At 41.9% G+C, this 24,507-nt stretch overlaps 1 protein-coding gene across 3 annotated transcripts; it reads right to left on the reverse strand.

Annotated features, from left to right (window-relative positions):
• Window positions 1-1,539: 1,539 nt before the first annotated feature.
• On the reverse strand, window positions 1,540-24,501 carry spon2a (spondin 2a, extracellular matrix protein). Of its 3 annotated transcripts, none has more exons than XM_074647543.1 (6): window positions 24,356-24,501; window positions 12,622-12,850; window positions 9,643-9,863; window positions 4,354-4,545; window positions 3,868-4,039; window positions 1,540-2,440 (listed from the first exon to the last, which is right to left on the reverse strand). In XM_074647543.1, exons 2-6 carry the CDS (start codon window positions 12,848-12,850, stop codon window positions 2,253-2,255), a joined length of 1,002 nt encoding a protein of 333 aa, XP_074503644.1. In that variant the 5' UTR covers window positions 24,356-24,501; the 3' UTR covers window positions 1,540-2,252. The 3 variants fall into 3 exon arrangements, with proteins under 3 accessions (XP_074503644.1, XP_074503645.1, XP_074503643.1); XM_074647544.1 differs by having other exon boundaries at window positions 24,352-24,498; XM_074647542.1 differs by lacking the exon at window positions 24,356-24,501 and adding an exon at window positions 18,113-18,288.
• Between the last annotated feature and the right edge of the window lie 6 nt (window positions 24,502-24,507).

A 24,507-nucleotide genomic window follows, 5' to 3' on the forward strand; every position in this document is an offset into this window, starting at 1 on the left:
GGTGAGGACCGGTAGATCAGCTACTCCTACCCGGGTACAGGGAGCTCTAGTGGGGAGAGGAGTTCAGGATTTTCCGCAGTGTTAAAGTTAAAGTGGACCAACACTTTTGCCTGAAATAAAACAAAAAGGTAAATAACTTTTAATTAAATAATGCATTATTTATATTAGGGTCGAATTAGTAATCTACTGAAATCTTTTATTATTTTTAAATTATATATTTATTTATATAATAATAATAATTATTATTATTTATATAATAATAATTATTATTATTATTATATAAATAAAAAATATATTATTTAAAAATAATAAGTAGGTAGTCTACTGGATTTTTTTAGGCTAATACCAATATTTACATTTAATAGTTACAAAAATCTGAATATGACCCATATTATAAATAAATAATTATATATATATGGAAATACAAATAATAATTGTATTAATAATAATTATTATTATATAAAAAAATATATAATTTAAAAATAATAAACAAAATATAATATGGGTCAATTATTAAATGTAAATGCTGTATATTGTATATATATATATATATATATATATAAATAAATAAATAATAATAATTTTATTAATAATTATTATTATATAGATAAAAAATATATATTTTTAAAATAATAAAATAAAATATAACATGGCTCATATTCCGATTTTTTAAATTATCATTATTATTATTATTGTAAATATATATCGATATATTTTTAATGCCACACATTTTGTGATTAAAAAATTAAATAATGGTAGATTAACTGCACTGTATATGTTAAACATACCTATACAGTGCATATAAAAACACACATTTACACAATTATATAAAACAGGACTAATAAAACAGAAAATCCAACCAAATAAAAAAGAACATAAAAGTATATAAAATTTTACGTAAGACTCTTGATCACTCTTTGTGTTTCTATTATGATTAAAAGTGATCTCAGTTGTGATGCATAGTAGTATTGTTGTTGCTGATTGTGACCACTAGGAGATGCTACACTGCCACACACTCATCATTGCAGTGCAGTCAATCAGTCAGTATTTCTAGGGATGTGCTGCCAGAGTGAATACTTCATAATTAATAATTCCTATCAGTAAAAATATATATTACATTCATATTTACATTCATCTATTCACCATCCAAATACCACAAAGTGGTATTACATTTTAAAAAGTTTAAAGTACCATGAAGCACTGAGAGATATTGTGGAATACATATCATTTTCATCTATAAATATGTAGAACTGTAACTTCTATTTTGGTGAATATAAGGCATCATAAACTTTTCACACTGTCATATTTACGTCTGTGTATTTTTACATTTAGGCTGTGAGTTCTTTGGACACAATTAAAGAATACTGGTCAAATTATGCTCTGGCATACACAAATAAATTGACTTCATCACGTATTACTGGAGCCGTCCAAAACCGAGAATGCTCTTTGGTCTCACAAGAGTTTTAAATAAAGACATTTACATAATAATAACACTTTCCAGCTGAGAAGCCGTACAGGGTGAACAAAGTAACACAGACGTTTTCTATTTGAAAAACACACCTCCCTATTTATTCATGAGTTACACAAGATACATCATACAGTATATACAAAATCTCAACATTAAAATATCAAAAAGAGATATAATAATACAAATATTTATCTTTCTTTCTATAAAAACCTTTCTACAAAAAAACAAATCTTATTATAAAATAGGCCAGCTTCTTTAGACTAGCTCAAGTTAGCTATTAGGTGTTTCTTCTTGTGAAAGGTGATATTTATAAATCGGGGTGTGAGGTTATTTTTGAAAGAGCTGCATGTGCCAAGCATGTATAGGTTACGTAAACTAATGCCTCCGTGTCTGTAAAAGTATGCAGTATGTGCAAGGACCTTTGTGTGCATACATGTGTCAAACAGGTTTTGAGGGGACACATTTTGTCATGCATCTTCCTTCTGCATCCACGACAATTTATAAAAATCACTTTCATCTCAAACATTAATTAACTGTCCAGAACTCTGCAACACTCAGATGTCAGTCTTCCCCTTATTGACATTAAAATACACCCAGAGGAGTGTGCACTGTAATACTAAGGGGCTGCACAGGTTAAGGCAGCAAGTCTTTCATTTCCACAATTTAACTTGACAAACACAAGAATCCTTCAAGGAGATGCTCGAGAAGATGCAGCACCATTTCTCCGTCCAGCAGTAATAACATGAGAGTCCCAGTGTTTTGTTATACTGGCAGTATCTGTGGGTTACTGGAGTTTCATACAGCTGTGTGGTACGCAATCAGCCTGTTCCTCCAGCTCGGGGCAGGGGACGCCGGCGTTGGCCGGCCGCAAGAGGATGTAACGCGTGCGGTGGCGGACACCACCTCTGGAGCAGGGGCCGAGACACAAACCCCAGGACGACCAGAGAGACGTTTCACAGTCCAACGGTGTCGCTGAATCGAGATAGAAAGAGATGTGAGATAAATATAGAATAAAGACTTCATAAGTACAAATTTCTGCAGAAACAAGAGTTGTTTCTATAAGCAAGTGATTGTGTGTGTGAGTAGAACTGTTTAAAGCTTCAGTAGTCAGTATATATTTTTGGCATCATTGGGCAAAACTTCCATAATAACCTTTCAGCATATTGTAATTCAAGTGTTCTGAGAGATAACTAGACTTCTGCTCCTCCTCATGGCTCTGTTTACAGGTCACAGGTCATTTCAGAGAGAGAGAGCGTTCCTATTGGCTGTGCTCTGGTCATGTGACCGGAACTTGGCGTCCCTTCATCAGATTTTACAATGACGACGGAGTCACAAACTTTCTCATTTTACAGCTAAACCGTGCACTACAAGACGATTCTGAAAACATCTGAGGAGAGTAATAGGCATTAAAGTAACAGAATATTGATTCATATTTGATCAGCGCTGCCTAGTTTGACCGTTTGGTCGGAGTTCGCGAGTGATTGACAGCCGGCTCTCATAGACGGCAGATGGACAGCAGACCTCAGATCAGTTCTTACTGCTTGTTTTCCTCCAGTCTGTGAAATCTTGCAGATGCCGTTAGGAGCACCGGAGGACACAGAGGAACATGATTTTTTTCAGGTTACCTGTTTCATGTACTACTGTCACGATAAAGCGACCGTTTTATAAAAATACTTTTTTTAATCATATTTGCTCCAATCTCGCCTACTTCAGGCTTTAATGTTTTTTCTGAGAAAATCCAACGCATGTGATGTCATGCACGCTCGCAAGTGTCTTAACTCTCATCAGTTCTGTTTAAGGGCTAACAGTGTGCAACCATAGCTAACGTTCGGTTGGAAATGGAGTCCGCTAACGCCAACAAATGTCCCGCCTCCACCACAACTCAGACTCCGACACAAACTCCACGGAAGCACAAAAAAAACCAAAGTTATAAACAGGAATGTGAGCGACGTCGGGGGAAAACTGAGATCAACGTCAGCCGGGCGTTTGATTCCTGGAGGGACTTTCGTCTGGTTTTGGGGATCAAAACGGACCCCGAGCTGGAAAAAAATCCTATTGGACAGGTAAGCTCACATTACTGCCAAGCATGTGAAATATATAGTGATATTGTTGTTTTAGCTGTCAATCACGTTCAGTCTCTTGTGTGTCGCCTCACTGTTTAGACCGATGCTCGCTCGCGTCTACATAGTGCGAGCACGAGCGTGAGCAACAAGACGCCGACTGTCGTTGGCTGATTCTTACATAAAGCCCCTTTAAAGCTGTGAATATAATGTGAGGAAGAGTCAGAAGGTCTCCACTTTGAGGTTGGAAGTGAAGAGGATGAGGATGAGCATGGTTGCTTTCTAACTAACCTCACCGCTCACCGCTCGTCACTGATGTCGGGAGTCCCGTGGTCTTACCTGAGAAGCGCCGGGGACTGATGGAGTTTGGCAGAATATGATTGGACATCGGGGTTTGACGGTCAGACGATCTGCTCTGTTGAGTGATCCGTATGCTGGCTATCGGCGGAAGATCCTTTAAACGTGGATAGTAGAAGGAGTTGGCTGGATGGTTTGGCATCTCAGATGTGATCTGGAGAAGAACATTTGGGCATAATTCATCAGGAGAGCCAGCAGGTTCTCAACTAAAAGTTCAAATATAACACTAAGCCCACTTTAAAACATATGCTGGGAAAGTATAGATTTATTATGTAAGAGAGGCCCTTTATACTTAAATCATTTCAGGTCAGGCATGAGGGCCGCCAAGCAATCATTTAAGTGGAGACAGCTCAGATTGACGTCCCATTCCCCCATGCTGCTGCTAACCTATTTTAAGAATAAGACGACCTCGAATCGAGTCAATGTACGAACCGATGATCGTTTTTGTACTTGTGAACAAGTGCTCACCTTTGTGATGTTTTCTGGGGGGCTGGAGGGGAAGTTGGGAGAAGAGAAGGTGAATCCGCTGTCTGTCCCCGCATCATAAGGCTGGAGGTCGACGGTCACTTCATGTTTCCACCGGCCGCCCTCGCAGAGGTTTACGCTGTCCACGCCGACGAACCAGTCCGGGCTGGGGATCATCTTCACCATCAGGGACAACTGTCGGTCAGAGAGAGAGAATGCAGTTAGAACAATAACAAAGCAGAATTACACAATTATGTACTCCTTTATAGACCATAATGACATGACGAGATCAATTATTTATTAATCAATCAAGTCGATGGCTCATAAAATGTAAGCATGACTAAAACAACATTGACATAGTGTTCAACTTCACTCAAACCCTGCACTGATACGCCACACCTGCCTCCTCTACATGTAACTGGAAGTGTTGTATTTTCTACGTGTTAGATGTAGAGTCAGAGGTCGCTCGATAGTACAGCGCACCTCACCATTGCAGCTTCACTCAACACCACACCTGCTCCTACATGTGACTAAGTTCATTTTGTTATTTCAGGTGTAGTGTTGGTGTGGCACAGGCGATCACCTATAATGGGATAGAGCAGGGGTCAGCAACCTTTACTATCAAAAGAACCATTTTAGGCAAAGAAGAAAAAAACAAAATCTGTCTGGAGCCGCAAAACATTTGAGCATTGTGATGAAGGTAACACAGTTAATAGTCTAAGTATATAGTACATAAATCTAATGCAGTGAGGGCCAAAGAGCAAAAGTACTACGGAGTATTAGGGCCACATTGGGAGAAAAAACATCTGAGATTTCCAGAATAAAGTCATAATATTACGAGAAAAAAGGTAAAAATATTACCAGAATAAAGTCCTAACTTAGCAAGAAAAAAAGTCATAATATTGCTTTAATAAAGTCATAACTTTACAAGAAAAAAAAGAAAATAACACTTAAAATTACTACTTTATAATATTATGACTTTATTCTCGAAATCTCAGATTTATTTTTTTCCTCAATGTGGCCCTAATACTCCATCGTACCGTCGTACCGTCGTACCATACACCTACAACAATGATAAATAAAAATGAAAATGTAAACAAAAAACATATTCATTTCCATTTTTATAAATCCACAGGGAGCCTCTGGAGAGGAGCTAAAGAGCCGTATGTGGCTCCGGAGCTGCAGGTTGCTGACCCCTGGTATAGACCTAAATGAGACACACATCGCCTACGCCACAAATGAAACTACAAAGAAAATGCAGTGAAATACTTAATTCCCAAGGAGACAGAAGTAACAGTTTTGATTCATTTTTCTGGCTCCAATCAAAAGTCTAACTGCAGCACTCTGGATGAGTAGAAAAGTAGTAGAAACAACAACAACTTGATTACCTCACCACAATATGATGTGTTACGCTGCCCCCTGTCTGTTGATATTATGTTGTGTGTAGAATAAATTAGATTAAAGGAAAGGGAATAAATTAGTAAAATACACACAAACACTGCTGAACGTCAGGGTTTATAAACTTTGTAGGGACTGCCTGCGTGCACCCGCTCAGTTTCCTGTGCAGGGTTAGACTGTGTCTCCTGTGTGATGGATGTTTCCTGAGAGCTGGTGACCTCATACAGGAAGTGGCCTGGGGGTCAGCACACGCAGAGGTGGCAGACGTCCAGAAAACAGCGCATTTGAAAAACGCCTCCTCACTTGCAGGCCTGAAATTTGAGGACCTGGGCTGAGCTGCTGAGGCTCGGGGTTGGGATGGGTGGGCTTGGAGAGCGCTTTGGACGGAGTCAACCAGAGCGCTGGCTAGAAGTGTGCTGGAACAGAGATCAAACCAGTTCACCAGGAAGACCAGAACCACTCGGGACAGGAGGCGGGCAGGTAGTGTCAGCCTGACACATGGGGTCTGTTTGCTCGTGACGCACGGCAAGAAACAGAGAAACCAAATCAGAAGCAGCTCTGTTGCTTTTCAGAATCCTCCCCTGATCCCCTCCTTCCTTCCTTCCTTCCTTTCCTCCCTCCTCTGCTAACATCCCTCCCTCCTCTTGTCCTTTTCAGGCTTCTCTCAAACAGCGTTTTTTCCAAGAAGTCCCGTCCTGCTATATCCATTGGGCCACTCAGCAAGGATGTTGTCTACTAAAGGGCTATCCCCCGTCACCGGCTTGATCAGGCCATGGTGGTTTGCAAATATACAGGCCAGGAAGTATCTCTGGAACACAGACGGTAACTCAAAGCTCCCATGATCCCTCGCACTTTTTCTCCATCACAGCAAATCTTCTGCAGAGCCCCGGAGAGAAGGAGTCGACCTAAAAAACATGCAACTCAGTCCAGTAGTGCAAGCACTTAATGCTCAGTTGTTTTTGTTGTTCCACAGTTTGTGGTGCCACTGATACCCTCTAAAGGTGTTAAATCCGATATTCAGAGCACATCTAGTGCCTCCACACAGCTCTCAACATGGCAACAAAGTTGTCGTTGCACCTAAAGCAGGGGTCAGCAACCTTTACTATCAAAAGAGCCATTTTAGGCAACAAAAAAAAAATCTGTCTGGAGCCGCAAAACATTTGAGCATTGTGATGAAGGTAACACAGTTTATAGTCTAAGTATATAGTATATAAGTCTAATGCAGTGAGGGCCAAAGTGTAAATGTACTACGGAGTATTAGGGCCACATTGAGAGAAAAAACATCTGAGATTTCCAGAATAAAGTCATAATTTTACGAGAAAAAAAGTCGTAATATTACGAGGATAAAGTCATAACTTAAAAAGAAAAAAATTCTTAATATTACGAGAATAAAGTCATAACTTAACGAGAAAAAAGGTTGTTATATTATGAGAATAAAGTCATAACTTAACAAGAAAAAAAGTCATAATATTACGAGGATAAAGCCATAACTTAACAAGAAAAAAGGTTGTTATATTACGAGAATAAAGTCATAACTTAACGAGAAAAAAGGTTGTTATATTACGAGAATAAAGCCATAACTTAACAAGAAAAAAGGTTGTAATATTACGAGAATAAAGTCATAACTTAACAAGAAAAAAAGTCGTAATATTACAAGAATAAAGTCATAACTTTACGAGAAAAAAAAATGAAAATGTAAACACGTCATTTACCGTGTATTTCTTGCGTGTGTTTTCATGACAAAACGTAGCTTGGAGACCTCAACATGTACTAAAGGCATGCGCAGTCGGCCCGGCGATGTCAACAAAGCACAGAGAAGCTCACATTACAACACACACACAGAGGGAGAGACACTTCATTCTCTGCTCAGGTAGACATTACTCCTCCATATCTTTACATAGCGTTAATGCTCTGGATATCCTATAGAGAACCTTTCTAAGAATAATGCCAGTTGAATCCTGAATGGTGATTATTTGTCCGTGATCTGTCTGTTTCGAATTACACATGTAGCAGCAATAGCAGGAGGCTCATGAATATGGAAATAGGAATCATATGTGTTTGGGATTTTTGGGGCATTGCGTCTGAATGTTTTGGTTTTGTGGGGAAGAGAGAAAGGATGGGATTTATATACGAGTTAGCGAGAGAGAGAGAAACAGACAGACAGAGAAGCAGAATAACAGATGAAGCTGTCGACAGACTCACATTAATTCAGTCTGTCGTTGTCACGTTCAAAACAAACACATAATAGTCTGGTTCCCTGCTTGTTTTTTCGCCGCTCTGTCCACTGATCTAAAAACAGACGGATACCATTTAAGAGCAGCCACAGACATCATGTACCAAGATGACAAGCTGTTAAGCTGCTGTCCATGACAAGTGCTTACCGAAGATGCCCTCCGACGGGGTTGTTTATTATTTTTAAGGGCCTCCGGGTTCAGGCAGTGGAATAACCAATAAACAAATGTAGGTCACCAGACTTTTAGACAGGCACACGCCAATTTCTAAAAACCCCAGTGAATGTCCGCCCTTCCTCTTCACCTCTTTCGCCCTCGTTCATCAGGAAAGGATCACGTTATTTCTAGATTTAACTCTGTGAATAGTATGATACATTTTTCTATTCCTACCTCAAATCCTTTGTGTTTGTTTTAAGCCCTAGGACCAAAATTTAGCGAGTCCAACCATGACCTTCGCCCCCAACCTCACTCACTATTCAGCTAGCAGTGGAGCCCTGTAGTCCAGCGATGAGCCTGCAGCCCACTACTCTCCATTCACCAGTCAACCTTAAATATGAGGTCGTATGAGGCTTCAGCACATAACCCCACGTAACGCGGCATAATGTAATTTTTAGAGATATAATCTTGTGCGTTTGAAACAAGCCGTTAGGATTTCTGTCCATTTGTGATGTCACAAATATACAATATTTAGACCATTTCACAGTTTTAAATGTAAACATTCGTGTCCCAGTTTATTTCCTGTTGCAGTGTATGTGAATAACATCAGCTGTCAGGAAGTAAACATGGACCCAAGCTATTTCCTAGCAACGCAATTCCGTTGAAATGCGCTAAAACGGAGTGTTTCTGACAGAGGGTGAATACAGGTATTTTCAGGCAGACAGAATGAGATAAATAATGTGTTGTTTGAACATTACAGCATGTAAACATGTTCCAGTAGAAACCCAAAATATAAGTATGAACCTGAAAATGAGCACGATATGGGACCTTTAAAAAAAGGCGGTTGCTAACAAGTGGCTAAATGAGACTACTAAACGTTAGCACGCCAACTCGCCGCCTTTACAGCCTCCTTGTGTATACTCGCGTTCGTGCGACCGTGGTTGTAGTTCATTTATAGCCTAACGTTAGCTTTTTACTTTGATTGCATTTCAAAAATCATAAAAGTGGTGTTCATTTGTGAAGATTATTTTGTTGAACAAAACGTGTAAGTATCATAAATGTTTGTTTGCCACAGAGTTTATTTTCTGCAACAATTCCAAACCCAATGGAAAAATCCCATTGGCTTTTTGTCAAGGAGCCAGAGCGATGCTAACTTCCTGATTGGCCTACAAAAATCTGTCATCCTTGCACCACTCTTCATCCGGGGCCCCTCGTCCTGAGCTCACAGAGTTCAGTGGGACAGGCAGCAGACAGAGAGCAGACCGCGCAGGATGGATGTGGGCGTTTGTGGCTGCGGGGCTTCAGCACTTGGGCTAAACATAGTCTGATTGGATAGTGGAAAGAAGTGGTGTAGTGTTTGGTCAGAGCGGATGGACGACGTTATGGGGAGGCCCGGGTCACCAGATGACGGATTTAGTCAAACAGACGGTTTGTGTGACTTACTGCGTCTGAGCATGTGTTTGCTTTTGTGAATGAGTTATTTGCTTTAAGTGTTATTTGTGCCTACCAGGGAGCCCCGGGGATGCACGAGCAACTCCGTGGAGCTGTGCCCGATGCCGTTAGGGATGCCGGCCGTTCGGTACATGGCGCCGACCGCGCGTCTCTTCCTGGCCTCCTTGGCCTCCTTCATCAGCTCCACCGTCACTCCGACTTCGGCGAAGCTCTGCACCCCTGCACTGGCCGTAGCACCCTCCCTCCACAACCGAAAATGGCGATTATGGCTGACCGCTAAAGGGGAGAAACACAAGAAAGAGGAGAAGACAGGAGTAAGATGCTTATTCACTGGAATGCATATCAATGTCAGTGAAGTACCACAGAGCCTCAGCCAGACGGTGAGATCATTTCCACCACGGAGTCTGAGTGTATTTCTACGGCTGCCTCCTACATCCTGTAATTAAACAGACAATTCTGCAGGAATTGCCCACACATGCACGGTTATAGTTTAATCTTTTCTCCATCTATCACTGATAAAAAACCACAACGCAAGCTGGAGCTGCCAGGCGACCGGTCAGGATCTCGGAGTTTATAACTATTTTGAAATCCCTTTTTTCATCCCCGTCGGGCCGACAGAACTGTTTGCTTCACTTTCTCCTATTTAGTTCTGGTTATCAAAGAAATCTGTTGAGAATCAAGAGGCTGATTTAGGTTAAACTGTTTGCACCGCAGGTTCTGGAGCTGCGTATTGAAACCCACAGAGAGCCACCGGCCCGGGCCAGTGGTTTTAAGGGCAGAGTAAGGTTAGCCAGAAACACGCTGACAAATGCTCCGATGGTTCTGCCTTACCTCACTTTGCAGAGCTGCGTACACACACACACACACACACACACACACACAACGGTGCATTTTAAACTTAAACACTCTTGACACATGTATTAACACAAACTGAGCCACACACACACACACACACACACACACACACAACCTGCCCAGCACACTTCACACACTATCTTGTTTCTCCCCTGAACTGCCATTACTTACGCACTTAATTGCATTTCCATCCTAACAAATTTCCCACAAGCGTCAGGACCTTGAAACCCGATAACACGTCACGTTTAAGCCCCACCAAGAAGTTAAAGCCCACTTCCCGCCCTTCTTAAATTGTGTTTTTTTTCTTTGGCCATGACAAACTCCATTCCCCTCTGGTGGTGTCCTTGGTCCCTCGACCCCAAGTCTCCACGGTAAAGCAACACAAAACCACCGCAGGCCTCCCCAAAACCTCTCGATAGTTTTATGCTTTTCTTTGTGACAAACTCAATTTCCAACGTTCGTTTTGTCCCCTACCAGCAGACTGTCAGCTCACTGAGGCCCCTTGTGTTTTTCTTCTCATTGTGTTCCCATTCCTGGTGGGGGGGGGTGTTGCTGGGGACATTAAAAGCCATTATGGGTATGTCAGAATCTCCGGTGCCTGTCTCTATATGGAGTAAGTAGCCCATCATCCTCTGGCAGGGCAGCAGGGCACCAGTGGGAGAGCTGGAAACCAGACAAAGCCACGGCCGCCACAGACAGTGATGCACAAGAGCAGTCCAGCACACACACACACACACACATACACACACACACACACACATGTACAAACATCTGCCATCCATCCCATGCTCTTGAAAAAAAAAGCAGAACAGAGAGGCCTGAATCGCTTCTTCTTCTCCTCCTCCTGGCTCCGAGGTAAGCGGTCTGACCCCACCACACCCCGACTATCATCACCCACCTTCACCAACCCCCGAAAACCACCACTCCAGTGTTTTACCGCCAACACTGTGGGAAACCAGCAGAAATGTGGGAAGGAGTGTAAAGGGGGTTGAAGAAGAAATAGAGAAATATAAAGATATGGCTGGACAGAAGTTAGAGAAAAAAAAATAAAAAACACCCCATCTGGTAGCATTTAGTCTTTCTTATTGCTCTCTGCCTCTTGCTGCTTTGCTCATTAACATCACTCACCCCTGCGTCTGTGTGCAGACGTGTACGCTGACAATGAGGCTCTAAACCTCTGACACATGATGGAGAGCCAAACGTCTGCCTTTAGTTGAAGCTACGTGTCCCCTTCATCTCACTGTGGTCACCATTTCTGTCCCTGGTTCGTCACACAGAAACTATGCGTGGGTATATTTAAGGTCAAACATAACCTCTGACTACGGATGCTCATTTTGAAAACATTTCTTAACCAATAACCGACCCTCGTTAACCGATTATTAACCGTTAACTGACAAGATTTGTGCCTCGCATGCAGCGGTGTACCAGCTGCAGTGTAGGAGCGCAACAGATATTGGTTGACGGGAGTCTCCAGTTCACCGTCTGGGAGCGTTAACTTAGCAGCTACGGTGCTGCGTGTAGTGTCACCGACATGCAGCCACTTTCCCAGTAAAAGTCTCCACCGCACATTTAGTTTAGTTTAGCAGGTTGTCAGCTGTGTGTCTGCCCGGCATACCTTTAGCGATTGTCCAACAAACAGTGTGTGCATTTGTGCTACGTTAGCAGCTCTAGCATTGCCGGAGGCTTCGTGCTCGCCGCCGCCGCACACGTAGTCTGCATAACCTTAGCGAGTTTCCAACAGACCGTGTGTGTGTTGGCGGTGAGTGTGAGGTTGTTGGTGGCGTTATAGCTGTGAACGTAGGTGTAGCAGTGTGTGTACAGTTTATTTATCGGTGAATAAATGCTACGAAACTACAACTCCTCCGCTCCGCTCAAGCAAGACCGGAGCCGACTTCCTGTATCCTGCAGCTCCGGCTCCGTCTCGTAAGGTGGGCTGTTAAGGTGGACCAGCTGTTCTCCTTAAAGAGAGGAGCCGCTCCTCTGAGCCGCTCAGCTTTTGAGTTAATTATTAACATAACTTTTAACCGTTTTAACCGATAGCGTTAATCGGTTAAAATGCTTAATGTCGGTTAACGGTTAAACGGTTAATTATGGACATCCCTACCTCTGACTCCTCGCTGCTGTTGCGAGTCTGAAATAATAGTTCAATGGATTATCAGGTGGTTAGAGTCTTTCTCACCTATGAGTTTGGACCACTGTGCGGGGGGTCGGAACAGTGGATACTGCTTGGGGAAGGCCTGCGGGCTCCAGTGACCTGTAAAGACCAGGATGTAGGACGCGGGACCCTTGGCCGTGCATTCGGTCCCATTAAGCGGTCGCAGAGGCCCGGCGAAAGTAAGGCAAAGCTTCAGGAGCACAACGAGTAGCTGCTGCAGCCAGCCGCAGGTCAGGTGCTCTGATGACATCATCTGAAAGAAATGGAAGAAATGAAAAATGGTTGTGAGAGAGAGCTGCTGAAGAAGTCTGTCAGAAGTACTTTGGCATGTAACCGCAAGCAAATGAAAGGATCTTAAACATGAACATAAAGGAAAACCAAACCCAGACATTCATATCACAACACATCCATTTCATCTAAGAACAAAGCTGATTGAACTCATTTGACCCTGGGAGGGCCGATCTGTGGCTACACGGCGAAACGGTTAACATTCAACGCCGTCACGGTAATGTCTGCCGTGGCATCCGTGTTGTTTTATTTTAGGGCCGGCTCGCTGCTGTGAACAGAAGCCGGTTTAAAATAAAACACTTGATGCAAAATCCTGTCTGCTCCGCTGCTCTACTGACCTCACCGACTGACCATCCGCTGACCACCGACTGCTGACTCAGACTCACCATATTAAGAGAGAGGCAGCGAGGGGAGGAGGGCACGAGCATTATGGTCGCTAAAAAACATTACAGCCTTATACATGTCATCGTGTAGGCCTGAGGAGCGTTGCCTGATAACACTGCTGCAGGAGATGAATGTAAATCGGAGCCCTGCTACTTTTCTCCTCTCTGCACCCTTTACCTCTAAAACATGGTCCTCTTTCTAACTTCCATGGTGGAGAGGAGGTTGTGTTGCTCTGTCTCTGTTTGGCATGGAGCGGATATTGTGTGGCTCTGGCTCTATATATTTGGCGTGGAGAGGAGGTTGTGTTGCTCTCGATCTATGTATTTGGCGTGGAAAGGAGGTTGTGTTGCTTTGGCTCTGTTTGGCATGGAGCGGATATTGTTTGGCTCTGGCTCTATCTATTTGGCGTGGAGAGGAGGTTGTGTTGCTCTAGCTCCATCTGTTCCATCTGTGGAGAGGAGGTTGTGTTTCTCTGGCTCTATCTGTTTTAGCATGAAGAAGAGGTTGTGTTGCTCTGGCTCTGTCTCTTTTGGCATGGAGAGAAGGTCGTGTTGCTCTGGCTCTATCTGTTTTGGCATAGAGAGGAGGTTGTGTTGCTCTGACTCTATCTGTTTTAGCGTGAAGAGGAGGTTGTGTTGCTCTGACTGTCTGTTTTGGCATGTAGAGGAGGTTGTGTTGCTCTGGCTCTATCTGTTTTAGCGTGGAGAGGAGGCTGTGTTGCTCTGGCTCTGTCTTTTTTGGTGTGGAGAGGATGTTGTGTTGCCCTGGCTCTATCTGTTTTAGCGTGGAGGGGAGGTTGTGTTGCTCTGGCTCTGTCTGTTTTGGCATGGAGAGGATGTCATGTTGCTCTAGCTCTATTTGGCGTGGAGAAGAGGTTGTGTTGCTCTGACTATCTGTTTTGGCATGGAGAGGAAGTTGTGTTGCTCTAGCTCTATCTGTTTTAGCGTGGAGAGGAGGCTGTGTTGCTCTGGCTCTGTCTGTTTTGGTGTGGAGAGGATGTTGTGTTGCTCTGACTCTATCTGTTTTAGTGTGGAGGGGAGGTTGTGTTGCTCTGGCTCTGTCTATTTGGCGTGGAGAGGAGGTCATGTTGCTCTGGCTCTATCTGTTTTGGCGTGGAGAGGAGGTCGTGTTGCTCTGGGTCTATCTGTTTTGGCGTGGAGAGGAGGTTGTGTTGCTCTAGCTTCATCTGTATTGGCGTAGAGAGGAGGTCATGTTGCTCTGGCTCTGTCTGTTTTGGCATGGAGAGAAGGTTGTGTTGCTCTGGCTCTGTTTTGGCATGGAGAGGAGGTCCTGTTGCACTCACTCTATCTGTTTTGGCGTGGAGAGGAGGTTGTGTTGCTCTGGCTCTATCTGTTTGAGCGTGGAGAGGAGGTCGTGTTGCTCTGGCTCTATCTGTTTGGCGACGCCCAGAAGCTGCTTGACATCCTCCTGGATCCACCTTCACACATATGCTTCACATTATATGTATTATTTTTTGTCTATGGATTGTCTATGTTGTATTTTCATTACGTTGTTACTCTGAACACACGACATCTATCACACGTCTGTCCGTCCTGGAAGGGGGATCCCTCCTCTTCTTGAGGTTTATTCCATTTTTTCTTTTTCCCTGTTAAAGTTTTTTTTTTAAGGCAAATTTGTGATTTGGGGCTATACAAATAAAATTGACTTGACTTTGAACAAGCATCCTCCACATCCTCCACATCCTCATCCTGTCTCTGCTCTCCAACGGCCGAAACGGACAAACCACTCTATTGTGTGTGAGAATCTGCAACAAACGCTCCATCTTAATTTATTCCAGACTTGCGTTTTTTAAGGGGCTGCATTCAAAAGAGCGAGCTGTTAAAAATTTCCATGGAAACCACCAGATGTAATTTGGCACCGGGGTGACAGTTTTTTATTGTTTCTATAAAAATAAATTCTCATGAATAAAAAGACGTGATATAATGATATGTCTGTCCAATTTGCAGCTCTGAGGACGTTTTCCGTGAATAAATACTAAATGCATCAAAGAAAGTGATGCTATTTCTTTCTTCCTATTTCATTGTTTTTTAAACTTTGAGATGAGCGTTTATGACTTGATGACAGATTTATTTCTCTGTATTTGTTCGCGGGCTGCAGCCTTTTGTGTGGCGTTTCAGTGGGTTACTAGACTATAACTAAACCTCCAAGCAGCTGCAGAATGCAGACAGTTAAATTTGGGCAAGTGCACAAACACACACACACACCACCACCACCACCAGACGCACATAACACTCATGTCCAGCTGCACATTGTCCCTGAAGTCTATTTCCAGAGGTCAGATAGTATTACTCCGCCAATATATAGCTGCAAAACTCCCAACTCTGACATGTCACACTGACTGTTTTATCAATTCCCCGTCTCCATTAAACGTATATTAACCACCGCGCAGACTTAACAGCCGGCCCGTAAAAATACCACAAGTACAGAGACACACTTTGATCTCACTGCTCAGTCATCTGATCATCTCACTGGCTGCGACTCCGCCGCTCCGCGGGGAGGCAGATGAAGCTCCAGGTTGAGATGCTTAGCCGTGCAACTACTTCCAAAAAAGTAACTTTCCCCAGTTTTGACGCTTGTGATTGATTTCTGTGTGCTCGGGGTTGATGGAAGTTCACCACATGGAGGTTTTTCACATCAGTGTGTGATCTTTTTTAACTGCTGCGGTCCCCGTCTGCTCCGTCCTCTTATGTTTTGGTACAGAAAAGGAGGTCAGTCCTGTCACTGCAAAGTTCACACACACATTCCAGATGAGGAAGATCAGCATTTTAAAACTGCACAGCGAGCGATGAGATGCACGCGCTCAACGTGATCTTGAAATGATTGTGTTTCTGTTAGTGGCTTGTTATGTGATCTCTGTTGCTATAACAACCATTCAATCAGATGATCAGATTCTGCACTTGGCTCAGTAAACCCTTCGACCTTCCCTCTGAACTTGTCACTATAACACACTATAGAGACATTTCTTGAATTCCCAACACTGACACACTGAACTTCACCAGTCAGCGCTCCCACACAGACCTGCTACCAGCTGATGTCTGCATGCTATTTACTGCATGGGAGTTTACACTCAAACCACCACGGACCTTCTCTCATCACAGACAGACACACGCAGCAGTTTTTTCAGTCACAATAAAACGAGGGGATGTGGCGTGGAGCCAAGCGTGGCTGCTGCCGCCCCATGGGCACCTTTCCCCTGTGTAATTACAGCAGACTCATGCAGAGATAATACACGCATTCATCTCGGCTCATACACACACAGGCACGCAGGTATGCACGCACAAGCACAGATTTGTGCACACAGCGGGAGGTATGTTCATTTTTAACAAGGGGAGGTAATTTTTGCTGTTTTCCCTAAGATTCAGGAGGGCTTTCTGCTGAGAAAAGACACTTTTAATACACTCCTGTATAATGTTCACCTTCAGACAGATAAGACACACATGTATGCATCACAACAGGAGGTCAAGCGGAGGAAATCATGACCGTGAACACAGCGGTGCAGGAAAGTGAGGAGGGCATGCAGATTGTGGTCTCCTGAATTACTTAACTAGAGCCACAATTTCAGCAGGAAAGACCAATGTGCATGGAATATGCATGAACGTATATTGTATAGAAATTGCACCAATGAAGGGGAGGCAACTGCCGATACAAACACATGCAAAAAATCAATAAAGATGAAGTGTGAATTTAGTCGCAATAGATTTGTGTTCAGGGTTATGATGAGCAAAAAAAAAGGATGCAATGCTAACAAAAAAAAACAGATATATTTGCAACATTATTCTTGCATGAGAACAAATAAAATTAGTTGTGGGAAAATACTTTTTTGAGGTACAATTTTGTGCTTTACTTGAGTATTTCCATTGGTGGAATAGCAACTAAGTACATTAACTCAAGTACTGTACTTGTACTTTATCTGAGTGTTTTCATTTTATGCTACTTTATACTTCTACTACGCTACATCTCTGAGGTAAATATTGTACTTTTTTTACTCCACTTCATTTATTTAGTTACTTTGCAGATTTTGATTAATCAAAATATGATGTATTATTGTAGATTGAATTACACAGCAGTAGTATATAAATTAGCCACACCTTTATCAGCTGCAACATTAAAGTGATGAACACATTAATGCTTCAATAATATAATATATATTATTCTGAAATGGGACATTCTGCACAATGAGTGCTTTTACTTTTGGCACTTTAAGTATATTTTTTACTTTTACTTGAGTACAATTTTGAATGCATTGTAGTATTACTACTTTTACTTAACTAAAACATCTTCTTCCACCACTGAGTTTTTCTAAATTATGCCACTTTATACTTCTGCTCCGCTACATCTCAGAGGAAAATACTGTACTTTTTTACACATAACACTGACGAATAAGATTCTACACATTAAAAACATTATATTTCTGAAACATTGTCATAGATTAAACCACTCAAATATATACAAGAAGTTAAAACCGCCTCCTCGAACTGCTGCAAAATTTAAATGCTGCTCACGTTAATGCATCAGTCTTAACAAAATTCACAGTAAATTGCATAAATAGTAACTTTTACTTTTGATAGTTTATGTATGTGTTGCTTGCAATAATTATATATATTACACTTTTTAAATTCTATACTTTAACACTTTGAATGCATCACTTGTATTTGTGATGGAGTACCTTTGACTGAACCTTTCCTGCATGCATTTACTCAAAAAAATACCACTTTCCCCAGATAAAGAAACAAGCTTATGTCTAAAAACAGCATTCACACTTGCATGCGTCCTCTCAGAGTGAGGTTAGGGAGGATGAATGGAGTCTCAGTGAGTGTCCTACCTGTGTTGGGTCAGTCAGTCAGTCAGTCAGTCAGTGACAGAGAGAGGAGCTGCTGCAGAAACACTTCTTCTCTTCCTCTGCACTGTAAACCGGCTGCAGCCTTATCAGCCTTTATCCCTCTATCCTCAGTCTGTATCTCCTTTCTCTCCTCCTCCCCTCTCTCTCTCTCATTGTATCTCCTCATATTACCTCTCTTTCTCTCGCTGCCTCTCTCTCTTTCTCCTCCCCTCCTCCTCTCGTCTCCCCCTACCTCTCCTTGTATGGAGAGGCAGTTAACAGCCTCCGCTGTCCCCTCTCTTCTCTATCTTTCTCTCTCTAGTCTTTCTGTGTAAACTCAGCAACCCTCAATGCTGACAAGGTAATCAACACCACATTGGCCTCTCTTAACCACTCAGCATTGTGTATTTTCTTACCCCCGTTTCTTCTGAGCACGCTGTCAGAGTTGAGGGGGTGTGGGTTGCAGAGTAATGGCAGTAAAATAGAGGAAGAAGTGAGGAATAGGGCTTACGCACAGACAGAACCTGGATAACAGAAGCAGGCTTTTCTACTGATTGGAGAATCGAGGGGTTTCAAATGGTTGCCGTCTTTTTCCCCTTCCAAGTATTTCTGACCTGTGGCAGATCCAGCTGTGATCTCAACCGAGGAACCCCTTTTCTTGTGTGTGTGTGTGTGTGTGTGTGTGTGTGTGTGTGTGTGTGTGTGTGTGTGTGTGTGTGTGTGTGTGTGTGTGTGTGTGTGTGTGTGTGTGTGTGTGTGTGTGTGTGTGTCAGAGACGTGTGGTCACCAGTTCCCACAGCTGGTACACACATGGACAACCAGGGAGGTTTATATGTCAAGTGTGTGTGAGAGAGAGTGTGAAATCTATACATATCATACTATGTCTTTTTTTATGACTTTTGTTGACGTACTATACTATGACTTTATTACTCCTTCGACATACTATACTATGACTTTATTACTCCTCCGACATACTATACTGTGACTTTATTACTCCTCCGACATACTATACTGTGACTTTATTACTCCTTTGACATACTATACTGTGACTTTATTACTCCTTCGACATACTATACTATGACTTTATTACTCCTTCGACATACTATACTATGACTTTATTACTCCGACATACAATACTATGACTTTATTACTCCTTCGACATACTATACTATGACTTTATTACTCCTTCGACATACTATACTATGACTTTATTACTCCGACATACAATACTATGACTTTATTACTCCTTCGACATACTATACTATGACTTTATTACTCCTTTGACATACTATACTATGACTTTATTACTCCTCCGACATACTATACTATGACTTTATTACTCCTCCGACATGCTATACTATGACTTTATTACTCCTCCGACATACTATACTATGACTTTATTACTCCTTCGACATACTATACTGTGACTTTATTACTCCTCCGACATGCTATACTGTGTCTTTATTACTCCTTCGACATACTATACTATGACTTTATTACTCCTCCGACATGCTATACTATGACTTTATTACTCCTCCGACATACTATACTATGACTTTATTACTCCTCCGACATACTATACTATGACTTTATTACTCCTCCGACATGCTATACTGTGTCTTTATTACTCCTTCGACATACTATACTATGACTTTAATACTCCTTCAACATACTATACTATGACTTTATTACTCCGACATACAATACTATGACTTTATTACTCCTTCGACATACAATACTATGACTTTATTACTCCTTCGACATACTATACTATGACTTTATTACTCCGACATACTGTACTGTGTCTTTATTACTCCTTCGACATACAATACTATGACTTTAATACTCCTTCAACATACTATACTATGACTTTATTACTCCTCCGACATACTATACTATGACTTTATTACTCCGACATACAATACTATGACTTTATTACTCCTTCGACATACAATACTATGACTTTATTACTCCTTCGACATACTATACTATGACTTTATTACTCCGACATACTGTACTGTGTCTTTATTACTCCTTCGACATACAATACTATGACTTTAATACTCCTTCAACATACTATACTATGACTTTATTACTCCGACATACAATACTATGACTTTATTACTCCTTCGACATACTATACTATGACTTTATTACTCCGACATACTGTACTGTGTCTTTATTACTCCTTCGACATACTATACTATGACTTTATTACTCCTTCGACATACAATACTATGACTTTATTACTCCGACATACAATACTATGACTTTATTACTCCTTCGACATGCTATACTATGACTTTATTACTCCTTCAACATACTATACTGTGACTTTATTACTCCGACATACAATACTATGACTTTATTACTCCTTCGACATACTATACTATGACTTTAATACTCCTTCAACATACTATACTGTGACTTTATTACTCCTTCGACATACTATACTATGACTTTAATACTCCTTCAACATACTATACTATGACTTTATTACTCCTTCAACATACTATACTATGACTTTAATACTCCTTCAACATACTATACTGTGACTTTATTACTCCTTCGACATACTATACTATGACTTTAATACTCCTTCAACATACTATACTATGACTTTAATACTCCTTCAACATACTATACTATGACTTTATTACTCCGACATACAATACTATGACTTTATTACTCCTCCGACATGCTATACTATGACTTTAATACTCCTTCAACATACAATACTATGACTTTATTACTCCTCCGACATGCTATACTATGACTTTAATACTCCTTCGACATACTATACTATGACTTTATTACTCCTTCGACATACAATACTATGACTTTATTACTCCTTCGACATACTATACTGTGACTTTATTATTACTTTTTTTTCGACATACTATACTATGACTTTTTTTTATTCTGCATGGCTGTAAAACAACAAAGCCGTCATCGAACAATCTACTTCACAGTCACACACAGCCTGAGATCTGCACCATCAACTCGACTTGGCTGACATCAGCCAGACCCAAAAGACAACTCTGCGATTGGACGACCGCAGACCTTTAAAAACTACTCGGCCACGTCACTGTATGGCTCGCCTGCGAACCTTCCAGGAACGAGGGGAGAGACAAAGAGGAGCAAGAGGAAGGAGGAGGAAGAGGAGTGGGGTTTAGTTAGATGTGGATCAGGTAACAATTTGGACTTTCTGTGTCCTGCAGTCATGAACAATCAGATGGACAATTACGCCCGTTTGTTTGATCCTCTCCATCTCTTTCCTCCCTCTGTGTTTCCAAAACAGTTACTCAGTCCTCTCATCTGTCTGCCTGCCTGTCTGTCTGTCTGTCTGTCTGTCTGTCTGCCTGCCTGTCTGTCTGTCTGTCTGCCTGCCTGCCTGCCTGTCTCTGTATAGTTGAAACTAGGTTACAGGAAAAACCCAGACTTCCCTGCTGCTGCCCGCTGATTAATGACAGTGAGCTCAGCATCCAGATTGACTCACTCATTGACACACTGTCAGATACACAGGTATGTGTGTGCGTGCGTGTGTGTGTGTTTATGTGTGTGTGTGTGTGTGTATTAGGACACCAGATACAGCGGTAGAAAAGCTGCAGGTTGCCTGAACTGACGCAAATCTCCAAGATAGCTGAACGTTTTCTTCCTGTCAACCACGTGCTCACGTCAATGTCACGCGAGCCAAGCGAGTGAAGCAATGAGAGGAAAACTATGAGCTAATCACAGAGCGTTGGGCCGCGGCCATACTAGCTCCAGTCTAGTCTCCGCTCCACCGCCGCAAACCCTCCAGACCCCTCAGACAAGACAGATAGACACCAGGAAAAGAGCAGCATTACCAACAGATGGATAATATTGACTTGAGTATTGTGTTACAATGTTATTGAAGAAGGGTACCAGAAAAAATGAATACAGATATTTTAATGTGGTTGGTTAGTTGCCCTTTAATATTTCAAAGGATAAGACTGACGTATTCAATCGTTTTTTTATTGTCAACAAATTCCATGTAAAGAGCAAATTCTTTCCAAAGATGGAAATCTTTAAAGCTGCAGTAGGCAGTATGTTTTTGGCATCATTAGGCAAAAATTCCATAATAACCTTTCAGCAAGATTAAACTTCTACACCTCCTCATGGCTGTTTTCAGGCTTTAAAAAATCTATTGGCTGTGCTCCAGTCATGTGACTGGTACTTGCCGTTCTTCACCAGATTTCACAATGGCGGCGGCGTCACAAACTTTCTCATTTTACAGCTAAACTGTGCACTACAAGATGATTCTGAAAACATCTGAGGAGAGAAATAGGCATTAATGTAACAGAATATTGATTCATATTTGATCAGCGCTGCCTAGTTCGACCGTTTGGTCGGAGTTCAGAGTGATTGACAGCCGGCTCTCATAGACGGCAGCTGGACAGCAGACCTTAGATCAGCTCTTACTGCTTGTTTTCCTCCGGTCTGTGAAATCTTGTAGATGCTGTTAGGAGCACCGGAGGACACCGGAGGGACATGATTTTTTTTTTCAGTTTACCTGTTTCATGTACTACTGTCACGATATAGCGACCGTTTTATAAAAAATAACTATTTTTGAATCATATTTGCTCCAATCTCGCCTACTTCAGTTTAAAGGTGCAGCGTGTAGGATTTGGCGGCATCTAGTGGTGTGGTTGCAGATTGCTACAAACTGAGTACCCCTCCGCTAACTCCTCCTTTTCCAAGACTGAAGTATCATGACCCGCCGAGTGCAACACCGTGGTAACGCCGTTCGCCTCGCTCAGAGGTCATCCTTATCATAATAACACTACTTTAGGAGCAACGGAAGTCAAACGGCGGCTGGCGGTACCACGGTTTTGCACTCTGTGGCTCACGTTACCGCAGTTTCACAAGTGTGTCGAAGGACTACGGTGGCCTTCAGGTAACGTAAAGGCTCTCCCTAGAGTCAGTGTTTGGTTTGTCCGTTCTGGGCTACTGTAGAAACACGGCGGACTCCGTGAAGAGGACCCGCTCCCTATGTAGATATGAAGGACTCATTCTAAGCTAATGAAAACACAACAATTCTTAGTTTCAGGTGATTATACACTAATGAAACATAGTTATGAATATGAAATTCCATTTCTGCAAATAGATCCACGAAATGAAACAAACTGGCCCTTTAAACAAGTCTGTACAAGATGCACTTCAGTATCTCTTAAAAAGGAAACCACGGCTGGTGCAGTCTGACGGTGATGCAATATCGGAATCATTCAGTGGCTGGAAAAAATATATTTAATCATTCCAAAGACAACCAAAGGCAAATATTTATCCACTCTGCTTTGGGTGCGATCCCTCGAAGTGGGATAGGTCATCTGTCTTGAGACTAATTCATCACACAGACCGACATGTATGCACACAAGAATGCACATGTACTAAATTTCTCTCTCACGTACGCATCCTGATCTATCAAACTGCTCGTCTTTCTTCACATCAAGGCTCAAAACAATTTATGTTCTTTGGACCTCAGTTAAATTACCTTGCATGACTTTTGACCCACTTTGAGTTGTTTTCTTGTTTTTTTGTGACCAACTCACCAAAACAAATGGAAGTAAGCAGGATGACACATTTTACAGAGCAGTTTATGGTCACTGACACAGCGGCAGCACGGGAAGCAGTATTCCCATTTAACTGGTTTGACCACTGTGTTCCCAGACCTGAAGGAATCTGTGAGGCGTTCAAGGCTCCACTCCCCATCCTCCTCCTCCTCCTCTTGAACTAAACAAACAAATAAAAAAATCTGGCTGCACAGCATGGGAGCTGCCAGCGGTGATATATGGCTGCTGGGAGAGGTGGATGATGCTCCTCTGCACTTTGTTGCGCAATCTCAAGTGGGATTTTAGGAAGTGTGTTTGAAGTGTGAGTGAATCAGGTCTGTTAAAACACTGCTGGGCCTCTTTCAACTTCTCACACTTGAATACACATGCTGTTGTGTAATATGCCTGTCGCTCACAGCACAGTATGTAAAAGTATGCATGCTGGTTCCCAGAATCCATCATGACATAACTGTAAAGAATTGTATTTATATTATTAACTATAAGGCAAAATCAATTCAATTCAAGTCAAGTCAGGAGGAAGTCTTGTTAGGAGGATGAACATATGGTATAAAAAGCATATTAATAACCTGACATTGTTCACATTGTTCACCTTACACACCACATGATAAAATATAGACCGTCCTTAACAAAGAAGAAACCAAAGTTATTTACCTACATTAAAAGGGGAACTCCATCGTTTTAAGTCTGTTTACAGGTCTTGGGGAGTACTACTGCATATGTGAAAAAGGTTTGAAAATGAAAAAGCCTTGGGTGAGGCTGCTGGCAGCTCCAGGCTACATAAGCCACAACTAGCATAACCAAACTGCT

This window comes from Sebastes fasciatus, chromosome 10, assembly GCF_043250625.1.
Source record: "Sebastes fasciatus isolate fSebFas1 chromosome 10, fSebFas1.pri, whole genome shotgun sequence".
Lineage (NCBI taxonomy): Eukaryota > Metazoa > Chordata > Actinopteri > Perciformes > Sebastidae > Sebastes > Sebastes fasciatus.

Excerpts from the sequence above, each read along its gene's own strand:
- spon2a (XM_074647543.1), bottom strand. The coding sequence starts at position 12,850 with ATGATGTCATCAGAGCACCTGACCTGCGGCTGGCTGCAGCAGCTACTC. Across the intron at positions 4,546-9,642 it reads TGCATCCCCGGGGCTCCCTG|TTGTCCCTGATGGTGAAGAT; the intron begins GTAGGCACAAAT and ends TCTGACCGACAG. Across the intron at positions 4,040-4,353 it reads CCCCAGAAAACATCACAAAG|ATCACATCTGAGATGCCAAA; the intron begins GTGAGCACTTGT and ends GTTCTTCTCCAG.